Source organism: Pipistrellus kuhlii, unplaced genomic scaffold (assembly GCF_014108245.1).
Source record: "Pipistrellus kuhlii isolate mPipKuh1 unplaced genomic scaffold, mPipKuh1.p scaffold_m20_p_8, whole genome shotgun sequence".
Lineage (NCBI taxonomy): Eukaryota > Metazoa > Chordata > Mammalia > Chiroptera > Vespertilionidae > Pipistrellus > Pipistrellus kuhlii.
In genome coordinates this window covers 19862628-19880285 of record NW_023425584.1, presented here as the reverse complement: position 1 = coordinate 19880285, position 17658 = coordinate 19862628, and the positions used below count along the sequence as shown (strand labels likewise).

At 43.2% G+C, this 17658-nt stretch overlaps 1 protein-coding gene across 4 annotated transcripts in view; it reads right to left on the bottom strand.

The window, feature by feature from the left end:
- Positions 1-17658, bottom strand: part of HTR4 (5-hydroxytryptamine receptor 4) — a 144090-nt gene that overhangs the window by 18979 nt on the left and 107453 nt on the right. For 2 of the 4 annotated variants that reach the window (XM_036423984.2, XM_036423986.2), the window contains one exon: positions 5704-7459. The exons of the other annotated variants lie outside the window; for them this stretch is intronic. In XM_036423984.2, the coding sequence (XP_036279877.1) occupies positions 7369-7459 (91 nt within the window). In that variant the 3' untranslated portion in view covers positions 5704-7368. Of the gene's footprint in view, positions 1-5703; positions 7460-17658 lie in introns of those variants that run through there. 4 annotated transcript variants of the gene reach the window in all.

Sequence of the window (17658 nt, the reverse complement as noted above, 5' to 3'; positions counted from 1 at the left end):
CTCTGGGTCCTTGGCTGGTCCCTTGTTCTGGGTGAGGGAGCTTAAGGGGTTATGGGGCTAAAGGACTAAAGGTCTCTTGCTCTCTTAAGCCTCAGTAGCTGGCTGCTTGGCCAGGGCAGTGATGGTGCCAGGGGAAGCTCCGACTCAGTGACCAGGGGCACGTCACAAGTGGATAGAGGAGAAGCCCTTGTCTCTTCACCTCTTCTAGCTTTTTAGACTTTAGCTGTTTAGTTTCCTGGGATCTAGGAAAAGGTTGGAGATAGGAAATGTGGACGAGGGAGGGAGGAAATGCTGACCAGGTCTGTGTGATATCTCTGAGGCAAGAGAGCCAGGGATTGATAGGGCCAAGGTGGGAGCTCTGAGGGAAGGCAGGGTGAGGTGGGAACCCAATCCACACACCTGCCCCTGGGATGGAGTCTAAAGGAGCCTGGGACTGCTGGGACCTTCGACCTTGCCCTTTTGTCTTCCAACCTTGTCTTTCCAGTACCCTACTCCTGGGCTTCCCTCTCTTCTGGTTCCTCTCTGGGTGTTCTCTTCGCAGGCCTCTCTGGCCACTGCTTTGTATCTGGGTTTTTCACGCTTTTGTAGAACTGAGGTTTCAATAAACAGTTTCAGTTGCAAAAAAAAACAAAAACAAACAAAAAAAAACAAAGATGAGGATTCAGTGAATTTGTTGGACATCTCCAGCACACAGAAACCTGAGGAGCCATGAGAAAAAAAATAAAAAAATCCCTAGAATCGGTTCCTATCCTCCAGGAGCCCCAAACCTGGTAGGGAAGCTCAGAAAGGGCAAGATTAAGGAAGCCCCTGGAGAAGCCCTTAGAGAAGGACAACTGAGGTGCTTTGGGGCCTGAAAGAGGCCCAAAACCACTTGCTGTCCTGAAGGCTGGCAAAGACTTCAAAAAGAAGGCGGCATTTGAGATGGACTTCGTAAGAGACTCTGAGAGATGGATGTCTAGTGGAAAGAAAGTGAGGCCAATAGACTGAAGGTGAAAATGCAAGGAGAAAGTGCATAGCATTTGCTCTGCAGGGATAAAGGGGAAAAGCTGGAGGCAAAGCTGTGAATAGCAGACTTAGAACGATGGAAAGCCCAGGATTTTATAGGCAAGGTGGGGATTTCCATCAAGAAATGGCACACTCAGAGTTTGTATCACAGCCTAAAGGCTCAGTCCGGAGAAAAGATAACATCCATGGCAGAAGGATGACGTCAGGAAGGATGGAGATAAGGAAATGCATTACATCGCCAAATTGATTTGCCTTTATGTTTGATAAAACGAATAGTTTTAATAGCAAACCACTTTCTGGCCAAGAATTAATTGGTGTTTACTCCTAATTAGATGCTACTTGGTATTACTTATTGAAAATTGATGAAGGACCTCTGTGGAAATGCATCTTTGTTTAGAGACAGCCAATACTCCACCAAGAAAGAAGGGAGGGAGAGGGGGACAGATTTGCAAGAGAATCCATCTGTTTCAAGGAGGGTACTTGCTGCTAAAGATAATGAGCCTCCGGTGAATTGAGTTCCCTCAGCAAGTGATGTGGAGGGGAGAGAGGCTGGGTTTGGTGTGGCCCGGGTTCCATTTCCAGCTCCAGGTAATCTGTGTCCTTGTGCTGTCTTGGTAAATGCCACATGGACATTTTCAGCATATAGAAAAGAGACACGTCTCCTTAGGGGGAAACACCATGTCACTGCTCTGCTGTGCAGCTCAGTGGCTTTATCTATACAATGGAAAAATACTTACCCCCGGAGTTCCACATAAAATGCTCCCCACCAAGCCCTGCACATAGGGAGTAACTATCAATAGTATGCAATGCTACTGAATTATTAACAGCTTTACTTATTTCTTTGATGCAACCTCCCACCACATCCACTGAGCACCAGCCACACACGCCTAGCTCATTTCCCCCTCAGAACCTTGTGTTTTCTGGTCCCTCTGAATAACGTTATGTTCTTCCCATCAATGCCTGGCTGACTACTCACCAGTATCCTTGTCCCAGGTCACAGGGCCAAGCCCATTCCATGCAGCTTTCCCTGACTACCTACCCCTCATAACAAGCGAACCTCAGCCCCATCCCTATTTGTGATGTTCTGTACAGCCCTGGTGAGCATCTAAACTTACAGCATTCACATAGGTACATCTCCTGGCTTACTTCCTGGTTCCCAATGAGAGAGAGACACACGTTGGCAGTGTTAATAAGTTATTAATCTCTGGCACATAGATGTGCAAAAAGCAAACTCCTGTGAACACTGGAGTGCTGTTGGTAAAATTAAACTGTGTAACAAATAAACCTACTCAGCCCACAGCCAGTACTGAATCAATGCCAGGTTCTTGCCCTGGGATGGGATGGGAGAATGGCTGCTCCAAAGTGAAGAAAGACAATTTGGAAAGAAAGCAAGAACGGAGACAGTAACGCTAAGCTGGGTGGTTGACTGCCCGAGGTCTAGATCTCTGCCTGGAAACAGAAGAAGGGGGAAATTGGTGGAGGGGGAGTGAAGGCTCAGACTCATTCTATGATGGAAGTTTCAGGAAAGTAGGTGTTTGTTTATTTATTTATTTTTTTAAATTTTTTTTTGTAGGAGGAAGAGGTTTTATAAATCAGTGGACAGTTGTGATTCTGAGGACATGCCTCTAGATAAAAAGCTCACAGAGCCCTTGTGAATTTTTTAGAAAAACTAAGGAGGAGGGAAAACCAATCACCACTTCTGGAGAAGAGTGCTTGGTCCAGAGTTTTAGGATTATCATCTGTGAAGAAGGCTTCTTCCAGGATCAATTATAATGAGTGGAGATGGAGGGTCCAGACCTGAGCCCCACCCTATTTCAGCCCATGTACAACGGGGTTCCAGGCATATTTGTGTATGAAGGATTCTGATTTGATACCCTAATTCTTGACCACCCTCTGCATTTTCTATGTGGATGATGGAGGCCCCACAGGTTAAACAGAAGAGCTGGGACATGAAACCTGCCCCTGGCTGCCAATGGGGGCCTTTCTACTGGCCCCATTGTACTAAAAAGTAATACATTGTAAGCCTAATGCCCCAGGGGCGCCAGGGAAAGGGAGCTGGACTCCAGGCTCCTGGGTGGCTCATGACACCAAAAAAGGCCTCAGCGAGGAGGCACATACTTAACCTCAATCCTGAACCTGTGAATGGGCAGATGCCTCGCCGCCTGCAATGGCTGCATGGTGTGCACCCTGGGAGTGACCAGGCTGGCTCATCCTCTGCTCTTGGGATGACGTTGGCAGAGAGCTGTCATAGCCGCCCAGGAGGTGCTGACGAACATGGCAGGCAGACAGAAAGGAAGAATCATTATCTAGCGATCCGGGGCTTCCAGCTCTACCTTGAGGAGAACCTGGTACTGGAGGCAGAATATTCCCCAACTTCAAACAACCAGAGTTCCTGAGGATGAGTCTTGTCTATGGCACTTCATGTGAAGCTCCAGAGAACTGAGGCACAGACGGACGACGCTGGCATTTTATCATGTATTCAGAAGTCATTTATTCATTTTAAGACTTAAGATTTCCTGCAGTATGTAATGTATATAATAACCACACAGAATGTACAGATGTAAACATATATGTAATTTATTAATGTTTATCAATAAATAGAATTTCTCAATAAAAAAAACACACACACAAGTCTGTGGGCTCCTGTTTTCCCCAGAACATATTCCTGGGAACTGCATCAAAAAAGGCTATCATCGTCAAGCCAGAGGTGCTTCCCACAGAAACAAATCTGACTCAAGGATTCCAGTACCTTCAAACTTTTAGTTCCAAATAAATCATAGGTATAACTTACAATTTCATAAGACCAAAGATACAGCCATCATTAAAATGTATGATCATTTGTAATTACATAATTAAGTCCCATGTTCAATATAGGGGGCATTCATATAATTTACATGCTGATTACAAGGAGACTCAGTGCACTGTGACCCATACATGTGGCCTCACTTGTAATTCGACTTTATTAAAAATGTAAACAAAATTAAGGTGCTAGCAAAATAACATTAAACTGTAATTAATAATCATTTTCACAGGCTATCAATAGCAAGAATCTCAAAAGATATCTGGTTCTTAAAGGGGGAAGAGATAGGGGATATCTGGAATACTGTCAACAATAAAAAAAAGTTATCCGGTTCCGTATCTTAGCAGATTCTTTATGTAACACTAGAGGCCCGGCGCACGAATTTGTGCACGGGTGAGGTCCCTTGGCCTGGCCAGTGATCAGGGCCAATCAAAGTGGGGGGTGGCCAGCTGGCGGGAGGGACTGCAGGAGGTTGGCTGTGGGAGCACACTGCCACCAGGGGGCAGCTCCTGCATTAAGCATCTGACTGTTGATGGTCAGTGTGCATCATAGCAACTGGTCATTCAGTCACTTAGGCTTTTATATATATATATCTATATATACTAGAGGCCTGATGCATGAAAATCTATGCAAAAGTAGGCCTTCCTTCCCCTAGCTGCCTGCACCAGCTTCCTTCTAGCACCCAGGACCCAGGCTACTTCACTCAAGCCCCAGCTTTGTCTGGAAAGACATCCAAAATGATGCCCAGAAGGACATCTGGTCAAATTAGCATATCACCCTTTTATTACTATGGATAATTGTCAGCTGTTCATTCACAGTCTGGTCCATGTTTGAGACTTTTTGTGTGTTTTGTTTTGTTTTTCCACAAAATTTATATATAAAATTTTAATGACCTTTTCCCTCCAAATAAATGTTTTCAAGGCAGAGAGGCCTTTTGAATTTATTCCATGTGACTTTGAAGTTACTTGAAGTTAGGCTCATTCTTACCAAATTAGTCCTCATCTCTCTCCAACCATTCCTTTATTTTGAGAACAACAAAATCCTAATACATATAGGGTTTGTGATGTATAAACCTGAAACTTTGCATGGGTTGCAAAACCTGGAGTAACCAAACGAGGAAGGGTGGATTTGGAAGAATGGACCCCCAAAAGGTGCTCCCTTGGCATTGTTTTTCAATACAGAGGGCTCATTCTCTAAATCGGATCACCTCTTGTGAAGAAATTCTGAGTCTTAGGGAGCTCAGTGACATCCAAAGTAATAATCAACATACAGGCTGGCATTTTATGATTCACAGAATGTTTTCACCAACATTGTTTATCACAATAACTTTGTGATGTAGGCAGAAGAGAGTCTCTCCGCGTCCAGAGAGGCCCAGCTCTTAGTTCAGGGTCACGCAGGAAGTCAGCCACTGCCTCATGTGCGTGTGCTCTGGGTCACGCAGGAAGTCAGCCACTGCCTCATGTGCGTGTGCTCCCATGTGCGTGGGCAGCGTGGCAGCATCAGAGCAGACAGCAGGAGTCTGATGGGCAGGTTCTCGACCTGGGACTCAGAACCTTACTGTTCCCTTCTTTGTGTTAGAAAAGGATCATCCTCGAAACGGTCCTGAGTCCCAATCTAGTAAAGGCAGATGACAGTGACTTGAAAAAGCAAAGCAGGTTGGTCTAACCAGTCAGGGTGCAAGGTACAACATAAACTTTCTTGACGTGTGATGAGACTAGATTCCCAATTGAATCTGCTCCATGGACCAGCGAGAAGCCCAGCCTCCCACAGAGCATCTCAGCATGATTCAGTATTTTTCAGCAACACTCCGGAGTTCCAAAGGACACTTCTCTTGAGAGGTTTTCCCCTTCCCTCAGGCGTGACTTTCCCCCAGGAAAATGAAGTCTTCACAGGACAGATTTCTTTCTTTTCTTGTTTTGCATGTGGATGGTTTGGGGGCAATTTCCTCTTCCTCATTTCAAAGTCTTTCCTTTCTGGTTCAATTCCAAGACTAAAGTAAAAAATCAACAGGAATGGTAACTGACTCTTCTTAAGCAGCGGGAACAAAGTGAGTGTGACAAAGTCCTGAGAAACTATCATATCACAGCCAAGAACAGGGCATGATGGCGTTTACTTCTTTGTGACATTCACTCCGGGGCAGTTCATTCCATGGACGGCTTGGGATGAGAGACAGTCAGGTGACTCTGAAGGGCAAAGCTGCAAGGTCAAGGGGCTAGAAGACCCAAAGCTAGCTCCCTTTGAAACAGACAAAAGGCAGGCCAGCCATGGCTTTTCGAGGTAGCAGATGACGATAGCTGCATCCTGTTGTCCTAGAAATGGAGAGGAATCCTAGAGATCCCCTAGTCCAAGCTTCAAATGACAGACGTAGAAAGTGATGGAAGGGTTGGATCAAGATCTCACAGCCTATTAGGAGCAGAGCCTCGGCTGGAATCCGGGTCCTCAGCCTTCAAGTCAAGCACTGTTTTTGCACCCCTGGCACTGCTTGGTTCTGCCTCCTCCGTGGGGGACAGCAGATTGTGACAGGTCTCAGCAGTATGAGCTCCCAATAGTCTCTCCTTTGGAAGAAACACGGCCAGAATCCAGGGTTACAAATTTGTATCCTGGGCCTCACCACAAGCTCACAGGAAAGATTCCAAAGTCTTTTCATAAACACTATGATGTCGCGGGCCCTGCCCAAGGACCCCTAGGACAAGACGCTGCTCTAGTTGTAGAGCAAGGCAGGCATCTCGAAGCAGAAGGGGCTGAGGCCAGGGATCTGGGGCAAGCTGTCTGTCTTCGGCTTCCCTCCAAGGTTGCTGCGGAGACTGTTTTCCTTGGGTCAATCTTTGCCCCAGTTTCTTCCACGGGAAATAAATGGAGCGTGTCCTGGAGAGGACTGACACAGGATACAGGGAAGAGCAGATGAAGTCTGCGACTGACATGGGGCCTGGCCGGAAGGACACACTGGGACCCGGAGCCCGGGAGGGAAGTGTAGTAGTGGCTGGCACAGAACAGGATGAGATGAGACAGTGAATAGTTTGAACAAGTGAGCATTGTGTGCTTTTGAACACGAACGACTCTGACCAACAGGCATGGGGTGGGCAAGGGGGGAGGGAGGGAGTGAAAGGGAGTGACACATTGGTCTGTGAGCAGGCACAGAGCCAAGAAGGCATATTTAGCGACCCTACGGCTGAGATAGGACACAGTGAGTGACCGTGTTTGGAACATGAGTGGGGCCGACCAGGCACAGTAAAGGGACAGACTGGCGACAACAGACACTATGCAGCAAGGGCAGGACGCCAGAAAGGAATACTGGGAAATGAAAATCCCTTCACAGGGGCATCTCTGGAAGAGAACCCACAGTGAACAGGGGGGGGGGGGGCATCCTCTCCTCTGACCCCCTCAAACGCTGCCTGCTGGAATCCCGGAGGAAAAGCCCGGTGGCCTGGGTGCCTGCCCCCGACGGACAGACGGATGGAACGCTTGGATGAGGAGGATGCCAGGCGCAGTCACGCACAAGCAGCAGCTTAGGATCTGGCCCTCGCTCGGAGGGGTGGCTGTCTTCTGAGTCACTAGCCCAGGGACTAAGTGTCACTGGGCTGAGCAGCCATCAAAGGAGAAGTCGCTGGGGGGTGGCACTGACTCTCCCATTGGACACCACCTTCCACCGCATCCCTGGAGAGGGGAGAAGACCACAGAACCTCGGATTTGGAATGGACGTCACAGAGGACTTCGGGAAGGAGCCCCCCCAGTGCAGGAAAGCCCCCGTACCATGCAGACTCATGGTTGGTCAGCCTAAGGAGGAATCCCCAGCAACTGGCCAGGACACATTATTTTTGAGCACCTTTAGTGAAAGAGCCTGCTGGTGTTATTAGCCCAAATTTGTCTTCCTAGTGGAACTATGATGCCCTTCAGGCCCACTTAAAATTCTCTCCTCTACTAATTATATCCTCCAAGTTTTCTCTCTCCAGGCTACACATTTCTCTAATGGTTCATAGTATATTTTGGCTGCCAGAACAGTCCCGAAAATGAACACTGTCCTCTGAACACAACCCGAATTTTATGAAACAAGGTGCCAGGAAAAAGCAAAGATTGGCACAGTGAGCCTGATACACCAGGCACTTCCGGTCATTGGTTTAGTTCACTTCCATGACAGTGACCGGCACTAAGTTCATCTCTGACTATGGCAATATATTCTGGGCTTACATGGACTTCGTGGCCCACGTGCATGTTTTTGATACAAACAGTTGTCCATTCCTATGGTTCTTTATTACACGTTGATGCAGTTTGTGTTGTTTGGTTGAGCCACATTATAGGACATGACATGTGTCTCCGGTAAATGTCATTTTATCGATCTGGTATCATTTTAGCTGATTGAGATCATTCCAAATCACAACAATTTCAACATTCAAGATGCGATTATTTAGCATCAACTCAAACTAGACTTTGAGGGTTTAACAAGCACATAGGGAGGTCAGATAATATATTGCTGCCTAGATCTTTCAGTTTAGTGTCATCTGCCTTTTAGGTCAAGATAAAACAACTATTGATCAGGACAGGATGAAACAGAGAGTTCACTAGGACAGGTTGCGACTGGGCCCACCCATGCAAGACTTTGTCCAGTGCCTTGCTGAAACATCTCTAATGCCAAGCAGTAAGTAAACATGTCCTAATGGATAATGAAATTAGTTGGCATGATTAATTTTAATGAAATAACAGTGACTCTTGCTCACAAATGGTTTGTGTTATAATTGTTCTAGAATTTTGGCAAGGTCTACTTCAAGCTATGATCCTATAGTTTCCCGAGTCTAGCTTTTGGTATGCCTTTAATAACTTGGTCAATATTTACTGGTCTCCAGGCTAGCCTCATTTCCCTAGTCCTCAACAGAGCACCAGCCAGAGGTCCGATCCACCAGTTCCTTTAATCCCCTGAGATATAATACTCTTTGGCTCAGAGACAGTTAAATGTTTTCCACCAATCCTGGACAGCAACTTTCTCCTCATAATGTTCTCTCGTGTCCAGTTAGAAGACTATTCTTATTGTAGCAGAATATGTAAGATTTCTTCCATAAATAATGAGATCCAACTATTTCTGGGTTGGCAACTTGCTCTGAACATATTATAGCTTTTGATTCATCCTTGGTTACACACTTTCTCTTCCAGATTTTCTATGTGCTATTCTCAAGTATACATTCACTATATACTCAAAATGCGACCTCATGTCTTTACATAACCCCCGACACACACACACACACACACACACACACACACACACACACACATTTTATCTGTCTCATTGAAAATATCCATTAAAAGGAAAACAAAGGATGAACAGAAAGTAAGCAAGGGAGGAAGGGTTTCTATTTCTCATTGGCCCAAAATAATTATTATCATCATTATCAACAATAAAACCCCCTCCCATTAGTGTGGTATCTGTGTGTTAGGCATTAATTCATGCATTTTATGCCTCTTTAACAGATAAAGAAACTGAGTTTCAGAGTTTAAATAATTTTTCCAATTTTACTCAATTAAAAAATGGCAGGATCAGACTTTATATTTAAGTCATTTTTAAAAAATATGTATTTTATTGATTTTTTTTACAGAGAGGAAGGGAGAGAGATAGAGAGCTAGAAACACGGATGAGAGAGAAACGACCGACCAGCTGCCCCCTGCATACCCCCTGTGCCCGCAACCAATGTACATGCCCCTGACAGGAATCAAACCTGGGACCTTTCAGTCCGCAGACCGATGCTCTACCACTGAGCCAAACCAGTTTCAGCTAGGTCATTTTTTTAATACCCAAGTCGGTGCTTTTAATTGTCCTGGTATCTTGTCACTAGTCACCTTGAGAATTACCTCTGCCAAGTCCCAGGCTCAGGTCCTTCTGTCTCTAACATCTTCTTGTCCTATTATGATGAATTTTAGGGTAAAAGAAACATGTACAGGGCACATATTTTATCTATTCCATCTCTGGGAAGCCTACAGTGTGACATGCCCCCTTTTCACTGAAACACAGTGTGACTGAGACGTTGACATAGCGCCCTCCTACTAACACCCCTGCCCACTAATGCAAGAACTTTGCCAAGTGGCATGTTTCCTGTGATGCAGAACTGGGGAGGCTAGGCGAACAGAAACTCAACCCTGCAGAGGCAGAAGGAATTGAGGGAGGACAGAGTCAGAGGGAAAAACCTAGGCTAATAAACATAGCAAAGACAGGAAGTAAGCATGGAGGACAAGGCAGGAAGAGCCACAGACTTGGGTGTGCAGAAGGCTCCAGAGCTATAGGAAGGTTCTTTGAAAAGTGTTTCTAAAAGGCTATATTAGCTGTCTCATATCGTCTTGGCAGAGATTCAAATAAAGGCAGACACAGACAATAGTATGGTAATTACCAGAGGAAAGGCTTGGGGGCAAGTAGAAGAGGGTAAGGGGTGAGGAGTAAATGGTGAAGGAAGAAGACTTGATTTTGGGCAGTGAACATACACTACAATAATACAGATGATGTATTAGAGAATTATACACCTAAAATCTATATAATTTTATTAACCAAGGTCACCCTAATAAGTTATGTATTTTTTAAAAGGTTTATACATGATAAATAAGAAAAATAAATATAACAAAGGCTTTAAAATAGCTACAAAAAATAAAAGACTGATATTACTGTGGACTTGCTCATGGGTGCCTGGTGTCACTTCTTTTTATTCAGGATACATCAATTTAGCCTTTATCAAAGAGAGGAGTGAGTCATGGAGAAAGAAGGACAATGGCCCAGCCTCAAACCCATGGAGAACTCACAACCAACTCTCTCTGGACAGGACAAATGGGGACTTGAAAATAACAACACTGTAATCTTGTGTCCTGGTCATCCTGTGTCATTCTCAACTTACACTAATGTATCGATCTAATTGTTAACACAACAGTTTAATGTCATCTGCATTCAAGTTACAAAATTATGGCCCCATAATATGCTGCACTCCAAGAGACCAACTTCCAATACAACAGATCACGTTCAGTGCATGTGACATCAAATGAACCCCTTTCCCTTTCAACTGCAAGGTCACCCTACTGACTCAGCCAAGGAAGCTGCTGAGAGCAGCAATGTGAGCAGTCAACGGGAGGCCGGAACTTAATGCCTTGTTAGCCTCCCGCCATGGGTGACTCTGATGACTTAATCCCTTCCCTGTGCCTCCCTTGCTCATTTTTTTAAATGAGGAGGAGGATTATCTATAAGATCCTTTGCAACTCTGACATTCTGATTGTGTGAGCAGCAGAGATGGTGGGTGACAGAAACAAACCTTCTGATTGGGCACCAGCTGTGTGTGGGACTGCTCTCCAAAGCTGCGGGTAATTGCTTCAAATTTGGCTTTTAATATTCTATTGTTAGGATCTGATACTTTGTATTCTGTGTTGGAGGGAAGAAGTTTCACTGGAGACACAAGGGGGTGTAATTTTTGGATTTGTATTAAAGGATATGAAAGGCCTCCATTTCTGAATCTGTGAAATTACACTGCAAAGCTGTTAAGTGTATCTGGGTAGGAGAGGATAGGGGTGAGATGCCACCACTTAACATGCAGCGAGATCACAACTGTCTCTCCTCAAACATATGCTTGCTCAGAAACATTGGCAGAGTCGCTCAAAATCCCTGATGCAAAACATCATTAAACACTTCTAGGAATATATCCTAAGAAGCCTGAAACATAATCAGGAAGAATATATGCACCCCTATATTCATAGCGGCATTATTTATAATAGTCAAGATCTGTGCACACCCCAAGTGCCCATCAATAGATGAATAGATAAAACACCTGTGGTACATTTACATGATGTAATACTATGCAGCTATATAAAAGAAGGACCTCTTAACTTTTGAGACAGTATGGAGGGACCTGGGTAGTATTTTGCTAAGTGAAATAGGCCAGTCATAAGTATCACATGATCTCACTTATATGTGGAATCTAAGTAACAAAATAAACTGACAAACAAAATAGACATTGATGCATGCACATACTGACATGTTTCAGAGGGAGGGGGGACAGGAAGTGTTTAAATAAAGAAGTTATATGCATATATGCATAACCCATGAACACAGACAATAGTGTGGTGAAGGCCTAGGGAGAGGGCAGGAGTGAAGTGGAGGAGGTAAAGGGGAGGAAATGGGACATCTGTAATACTTTCAATGATGAAGATAATTTTAAAAACATCATTAAAAAGAACCTCCAATATTTTACCAGAAGTGTTTTTAAGTCCAGTACTTGATTACATAGTTTTGTAAAAATCCTCTACAATGTATAAAGTATTTGTATATCTTTTCCCACATTTAATCTTCAACACAAATCTGCAAGGGAAGGAGGGTACAGAGTATTTTAATTTAGAAGAGGAAGTAGGTCAATGTATGTGGCCTGGATTGATTGATAGGAAGTGGTGGGTCCATTGCTATAAATCAGGCATTCTGCCTCCTGAACCTGAAATTCTGTCCATTAGGAAATCATTTGGGGGGTAGGAAGAGTTTTGTGATGAAGTTTAATAGTTGATGAAATTACTTGTGTCCCAGGAGGAGGAGGAGAAAAAGTTGGAGAGAAAGAATCACCAGCTAAGTCATCTTTCACAAAGTGGTCCAGAGACTATGTGTATGAGAATTAACTTGGGTACCTATAACAAATACAGATTCACTGGATCCACACCAGACTGCTGACAGCAGGGTGAGAGGACAGAGGTAAAGTGGCAAGAGCAGAAATTTGCATTTTAAAAAGGTGTCTTTGGGTGGTTCTTGTGAATGCAGGAAGATGATATTCCATGAACAGATGGACATCCATTTGTTCTACTCATTCCTGAGGCAGAACTTAGACCCAGAGACTTAGGTGGCAGCAAAGAGGAAGGCAGGATAGTGGGAAAGGCCAGAGGCATTTAAATGCACCCTAACAGGTTAGCAAAGTGGACAAGGGGATGTTTATTGGTTTTCATGACATTGACGATGAAGAAATGAGAAAAATCTTGGTGATGATCATAAATATGAGAAGGTGAAAAAATGTAAAGAGATGCACCAGCAATATATTCTTAGATGTTCTTTATTGATAAAAAATTAGAATGTTTGGGTGTAGTGACCTGATGAAAACTAAATTGCCTGTAAACAGTGAGTGCACACTCTATGTTATCAGTAAGTTACATTACTCAAAAGCAATGTCTTGGGTCAACTGCTTTATTTGTCTTTGGATTCATTATCAACCAAAATAGACTGCTGACTCTGGGAGACTCTTTCCCAAACATGGGATGTGTTCTACAGGTGACATGCCAACCATTGGGAACAACATTAAATAATTTGAATCTCAGTAAGGAATTCAATATGTCTTTTACTCTTTCTAGTTATTTTTTTATTTCTTAATCTCTTTGGATTCTTTTTAAAAATTTATTCTCACAGTTGACATACAACAGTATATCAGTGTCAGCTATAAAATATAGAGATTAAACATTTATAGACCTTATCAAGGTGATCTTTCTGCTAACTTTAGAGAAAGACTCAGTTTGGCCGCTCTCTGGCTTTCACAAGCCACTCAGACCCAACAAATGGAGAGCAGGCCTCAGGCTCAGGGCCTTTAACAGGCAAATAGGACAAAGGTAAAGTTTAATAATAATTTATGCAAATATTAACTTTTTTTGTTTCATTGCATTTATTTTTAATTATCTTCTTTACGTGGTTTTGCACTTTAAGATCATGCTACAGAGCTTCCTTTACAAATATATTTTAGAGTAAAAGTGTGTTTAAAGACAAACAGTAAATCAGTAATAGCATGGGTAGAAAGCAGATACGGTAAAAACTCGTGAAGGCAGCAGGTGAGTGACAACAGCCCATATCAGATAATAAGAAAACTGTTTTGCAGAGCGCACAACGTCTTGGCAAGGACATAAACTAATGCCTTCCCTGGGTGGAAGCTCTAGAATCTCAGGCCACAGCTCTTTCTGCTATTTTGTGCTACTTGAAGAAAGGACCATACATAGCTGAATCTTTACAGCTTGGAATTCCTAACCGTGTGGCCTCAGGACAAAATGTATTCCCAGGGCTCTTTAATTCCATCATGAGCCTCAGCTATGTCCATCTTTCAACAAGTTGAAGTACAAGATCAAATCAGTGGGCATGGCTTATTCTAATCCCAATGCATCTGCTTCCCTCCTGCTCCACAAAACAAACCAATCTCCTTGACATTTTTTTTTTTTTTTTTTTTTTTTTTTTTTTTTTGCCATTGCCTACCACAATTTTTAAATGACCAGAGACTGGAACATGGAGATTTAGGGAGATCTGGCTGTTTGCCTGCTTTTCCTGCTAAACTACTTCTATATGATAGAACCTAAAAACATCTAGGAGAAAATGCCTTTATAGAATGGACCTGTAATGAAAACAGCCAACATTTATTGAGTTTTTACCATGTGCCAATGACTGCTACATAAGCAAATCATGGCCTATTTCACAGAATTTTCACAATAATCCTACCCCATATGCTCTAGTTGAGTAGAATGAGGCTTAGTAACTTGCCATGTCCAACATCTACAGAGAGGTTGAGCTACAACCTAGACCAGGCCATCCGATTCAAAGTCTCACTGCACCAGATTCATGAAGTGAGCACCGTCACCTAACAGGCACCCTGGACTCCTAGCCTTGGCAGGTTGAAGAAATCCTGCTCTTGAGAAGCTGCCTAGAGAAGTGAAGGGTGTATCAGGTGCATAACAGTCCTTAAGATCCCACAGAATGAGCTGAGCTTCCAGGAGAAGGAGAAGCAGGGGGAGAGAGAGCCCAGAAGAAGAAGTCATTGTTGTTACTCAAGATTGATTGGCAGAAGCAGGAAAATTTAGAAGGCTGTATTGAAACCACTCCTCAAGGAATGAGTAGGCTCCTGCCAGGCAGGAAAGCCAGGAAGAACTTTTGAAGCAGCAGAAATAATAATCCTGAGGCAGGAGAATCCACTCCTTATTTGAGGAAAACAGGTCAGTCTTGCATGGGTATTACATAGGGAGTTAGGTTGGGGAGAGTTGAAGAAAATGAGCTGGGAAATCAGATTGGGTTTAGCAAGAGGAGCCTGTATGCCCTTCACTATCTGCCCATTGCAAGTCGCTCTATATTGCTCAAGAGCAACATAGAGCGACTCAATCCAGCCAGCATTTACATATATAATATATATATGGTACCTGCTTATGTTCCTTTTATCCTTTTTAGACTTTTACTTCCTTTGAATTTAGAATCCTACACGCCCAAATGGCTTTTTCATCCTCTTGAATGAGGCATGTGAAATAGCTTCTCTCTCCATAGTTATATCGTACACACAGTCCCAAAGAGCATCAGAAGTAGAAAATAATTATAATTTGCAACACTGTCAAGGGAAAGTCACTTTAAAACCACCAAATATCAATACATGAACAGTCTTGAGTACCATAAGAGCCCAGTCTTCTGGAAGAAGAATGTAGAAGTTGTCCAGATTGGCCTGATTATGTGTGTGTGGTGTGTGTGATGGGGGTTGGGGGAAGGAATGGAATCCAAAAGCAGGCCTTGAACCATCAAAAAAAGTGAGATGGTAAAATCTCTACTAAATACTCTTTAATGGCAGGAATCATGCTTCTCTAGAGCTCTGCTGAATCCCTGCTGCCTAGAACAGAGAATGGACCATACCCAGCATGTAATAAAAAGGTAATAGATGAATAAATAAGATTTAGGGTTAGAAATTCTGAGACTTGAATTCTGATCCTTACCAACAAGATTGAATTCTTTTGGGTTCAATATTCTTGTCTGTTTAATGGTCTATTTAGGTTATTCTTAAGAAGACTTTAACAACTTCATGGGAAAGCTACACAAAACAGTGGCAGGATGGCGTCAGTGGTCATGGTTTTATGACCCCCCACCCCCATCTGTTTTGATCAAAGCAGTTGTAGTTTTATTTATCACAGGTCCAAGGAAGAGTTTAATGGAATAAAAGATTTGCACCAGAAAAATACTGTTTAAAAACCACTGGACTGCTAGAAGTCTGTTATCGTCTTCAGCTATAAAACGCTAAACTTTGATGATGCTAATCTACAGGGAAGTAAATCTGATCAACCTTTACAACAGCTATGGCTGTTCAAACAACGGAATGCCTTGCTTTGGATAATAATGATGAGCTACCCCTCACTAGGAAGAGGGACAGCCAGCTCTCCCCCAGGTTAAGTGGTAGAAAAGGTAACTGCACTGGGTGGGATAGTTGAGCAGAACATGTCTGAAGTCCTTCCTGTGCCTGAGAAGCAAAGGTTTTGTATTCTTTTAAGAGTTTTCAGATAACTAGCAAGGGACATAGTTTTCTAGTCAACAGCAAAGTTTTGGAACTCCGATGAACATGCATTCAAATGTTGGCCTTACCATTCACTAACTACAGGATACTTCCCAAGTTACCTGATCTCTCTGAGTCTCAGTTTTCTCATTAAATGAGAATAATAAACCTGCTCAATAATACGACACATGTAATGCTCTTAGATCATTGCCTGGTATATGAGCCAGTGCTTACTAAATTGCAGGTTCTAAGATGATGAAGATAAAGATAGTGATGACTAGACCAGAAAATCTAAAACCAAATAATTCCTAATTATTTTATTTGACAATCATATATATATACATATATGTGTATACATATGTATGAATATGTATGGACATTCGTAAATACATATTTATGGACATTCATAAATACATATGTATGTATTCACACACACATACTCCTTTCCCCAAAGTCAGAAACTTAAAGCAGGCAATGCTAATTCACAGAGGAAAAAACTGTATTATACCAGCCAGCAAAGGAAGTAAAAATCTAAAAAGGATAAAAGAAACATAAGCAGGCACCATATATATTTGTTAGGCTTATAAAAATATAGATTCACCCATTCCTTAGAGAATAAAAGGCTCTCTAAGAACAATTCTAAGTGTGAAATATTTCTAAGAATCTTGTTAAAAATAACCTGCAATAGGCATGAAAATGCGAAAAGACAGTCCTAGAATCTTTTTGTGGAAAGTATGATCTTAGCTCTTTGGCTGTGTAGGGCCCCCTCCGTTGGTTTGTTTATATAACCAGAAGCCACTCACTGGACTTCCTCACACAGGGTGGACACTGGCTCCCGGCACTGCTAGTAGGACAGCAACTGGAACATCCTGCACTGCTCCTTCTCCACAATTCTTCTATCCTTGCAGTTAACATACTTTTCCTTCCCCTCTGAACTCACTGCTCAGGAACTAACCTGTCTCTTATCAGGAGGATGTAAGTTATGGCAATTTGACGCCAAATTATTTCCCTTCAGACCCTGTGCTGACAATGAACCAGTGTTCCAGAAGCAGGAGCCTGTCCTACTACCTGTGTTCCTGACATTCTGCCCAAAAGATGATGGAGAGGATAAGGAGAACACAGTGTATCAGTAACTTTGCGTTCCAGGCTCTGTATGTGTAGTATCTCACATGACCCTCACAAATCTCAGGAGGCTAGAACCACTTCCACTTCCATTTGGCTCGGGGAAGAAACTGAGGCAATGAGAGGTCAAGAAACTTTCCTGGGACCACACAGCTTTGAAGTGGCAGGACCAGAAGTCAAACTGAAGTCCAGCAAACACCAAGCTTTGTGCTTTTAGCCACCAGTCCCCTGGTTCCTCCTAAGCTGGTATCCTGCCTTGCTGTTTTCAGAGCCTGAAGTCCTGGCCCTAACTCTGTGAAAAAGAACATGAAAACCAGATTGAGGCATGTCTCTTTAATACCAGCCTAGGGTTCCTTCACCCTACAAATCTGTAAGCAGTAATTCCATTCATAGGAAGGCCTCAAACAACAAAAAACATATCCTGATGGGTGGCTGTGACAATATTTTCCTCCAGTGGAATCTCAGGCATCA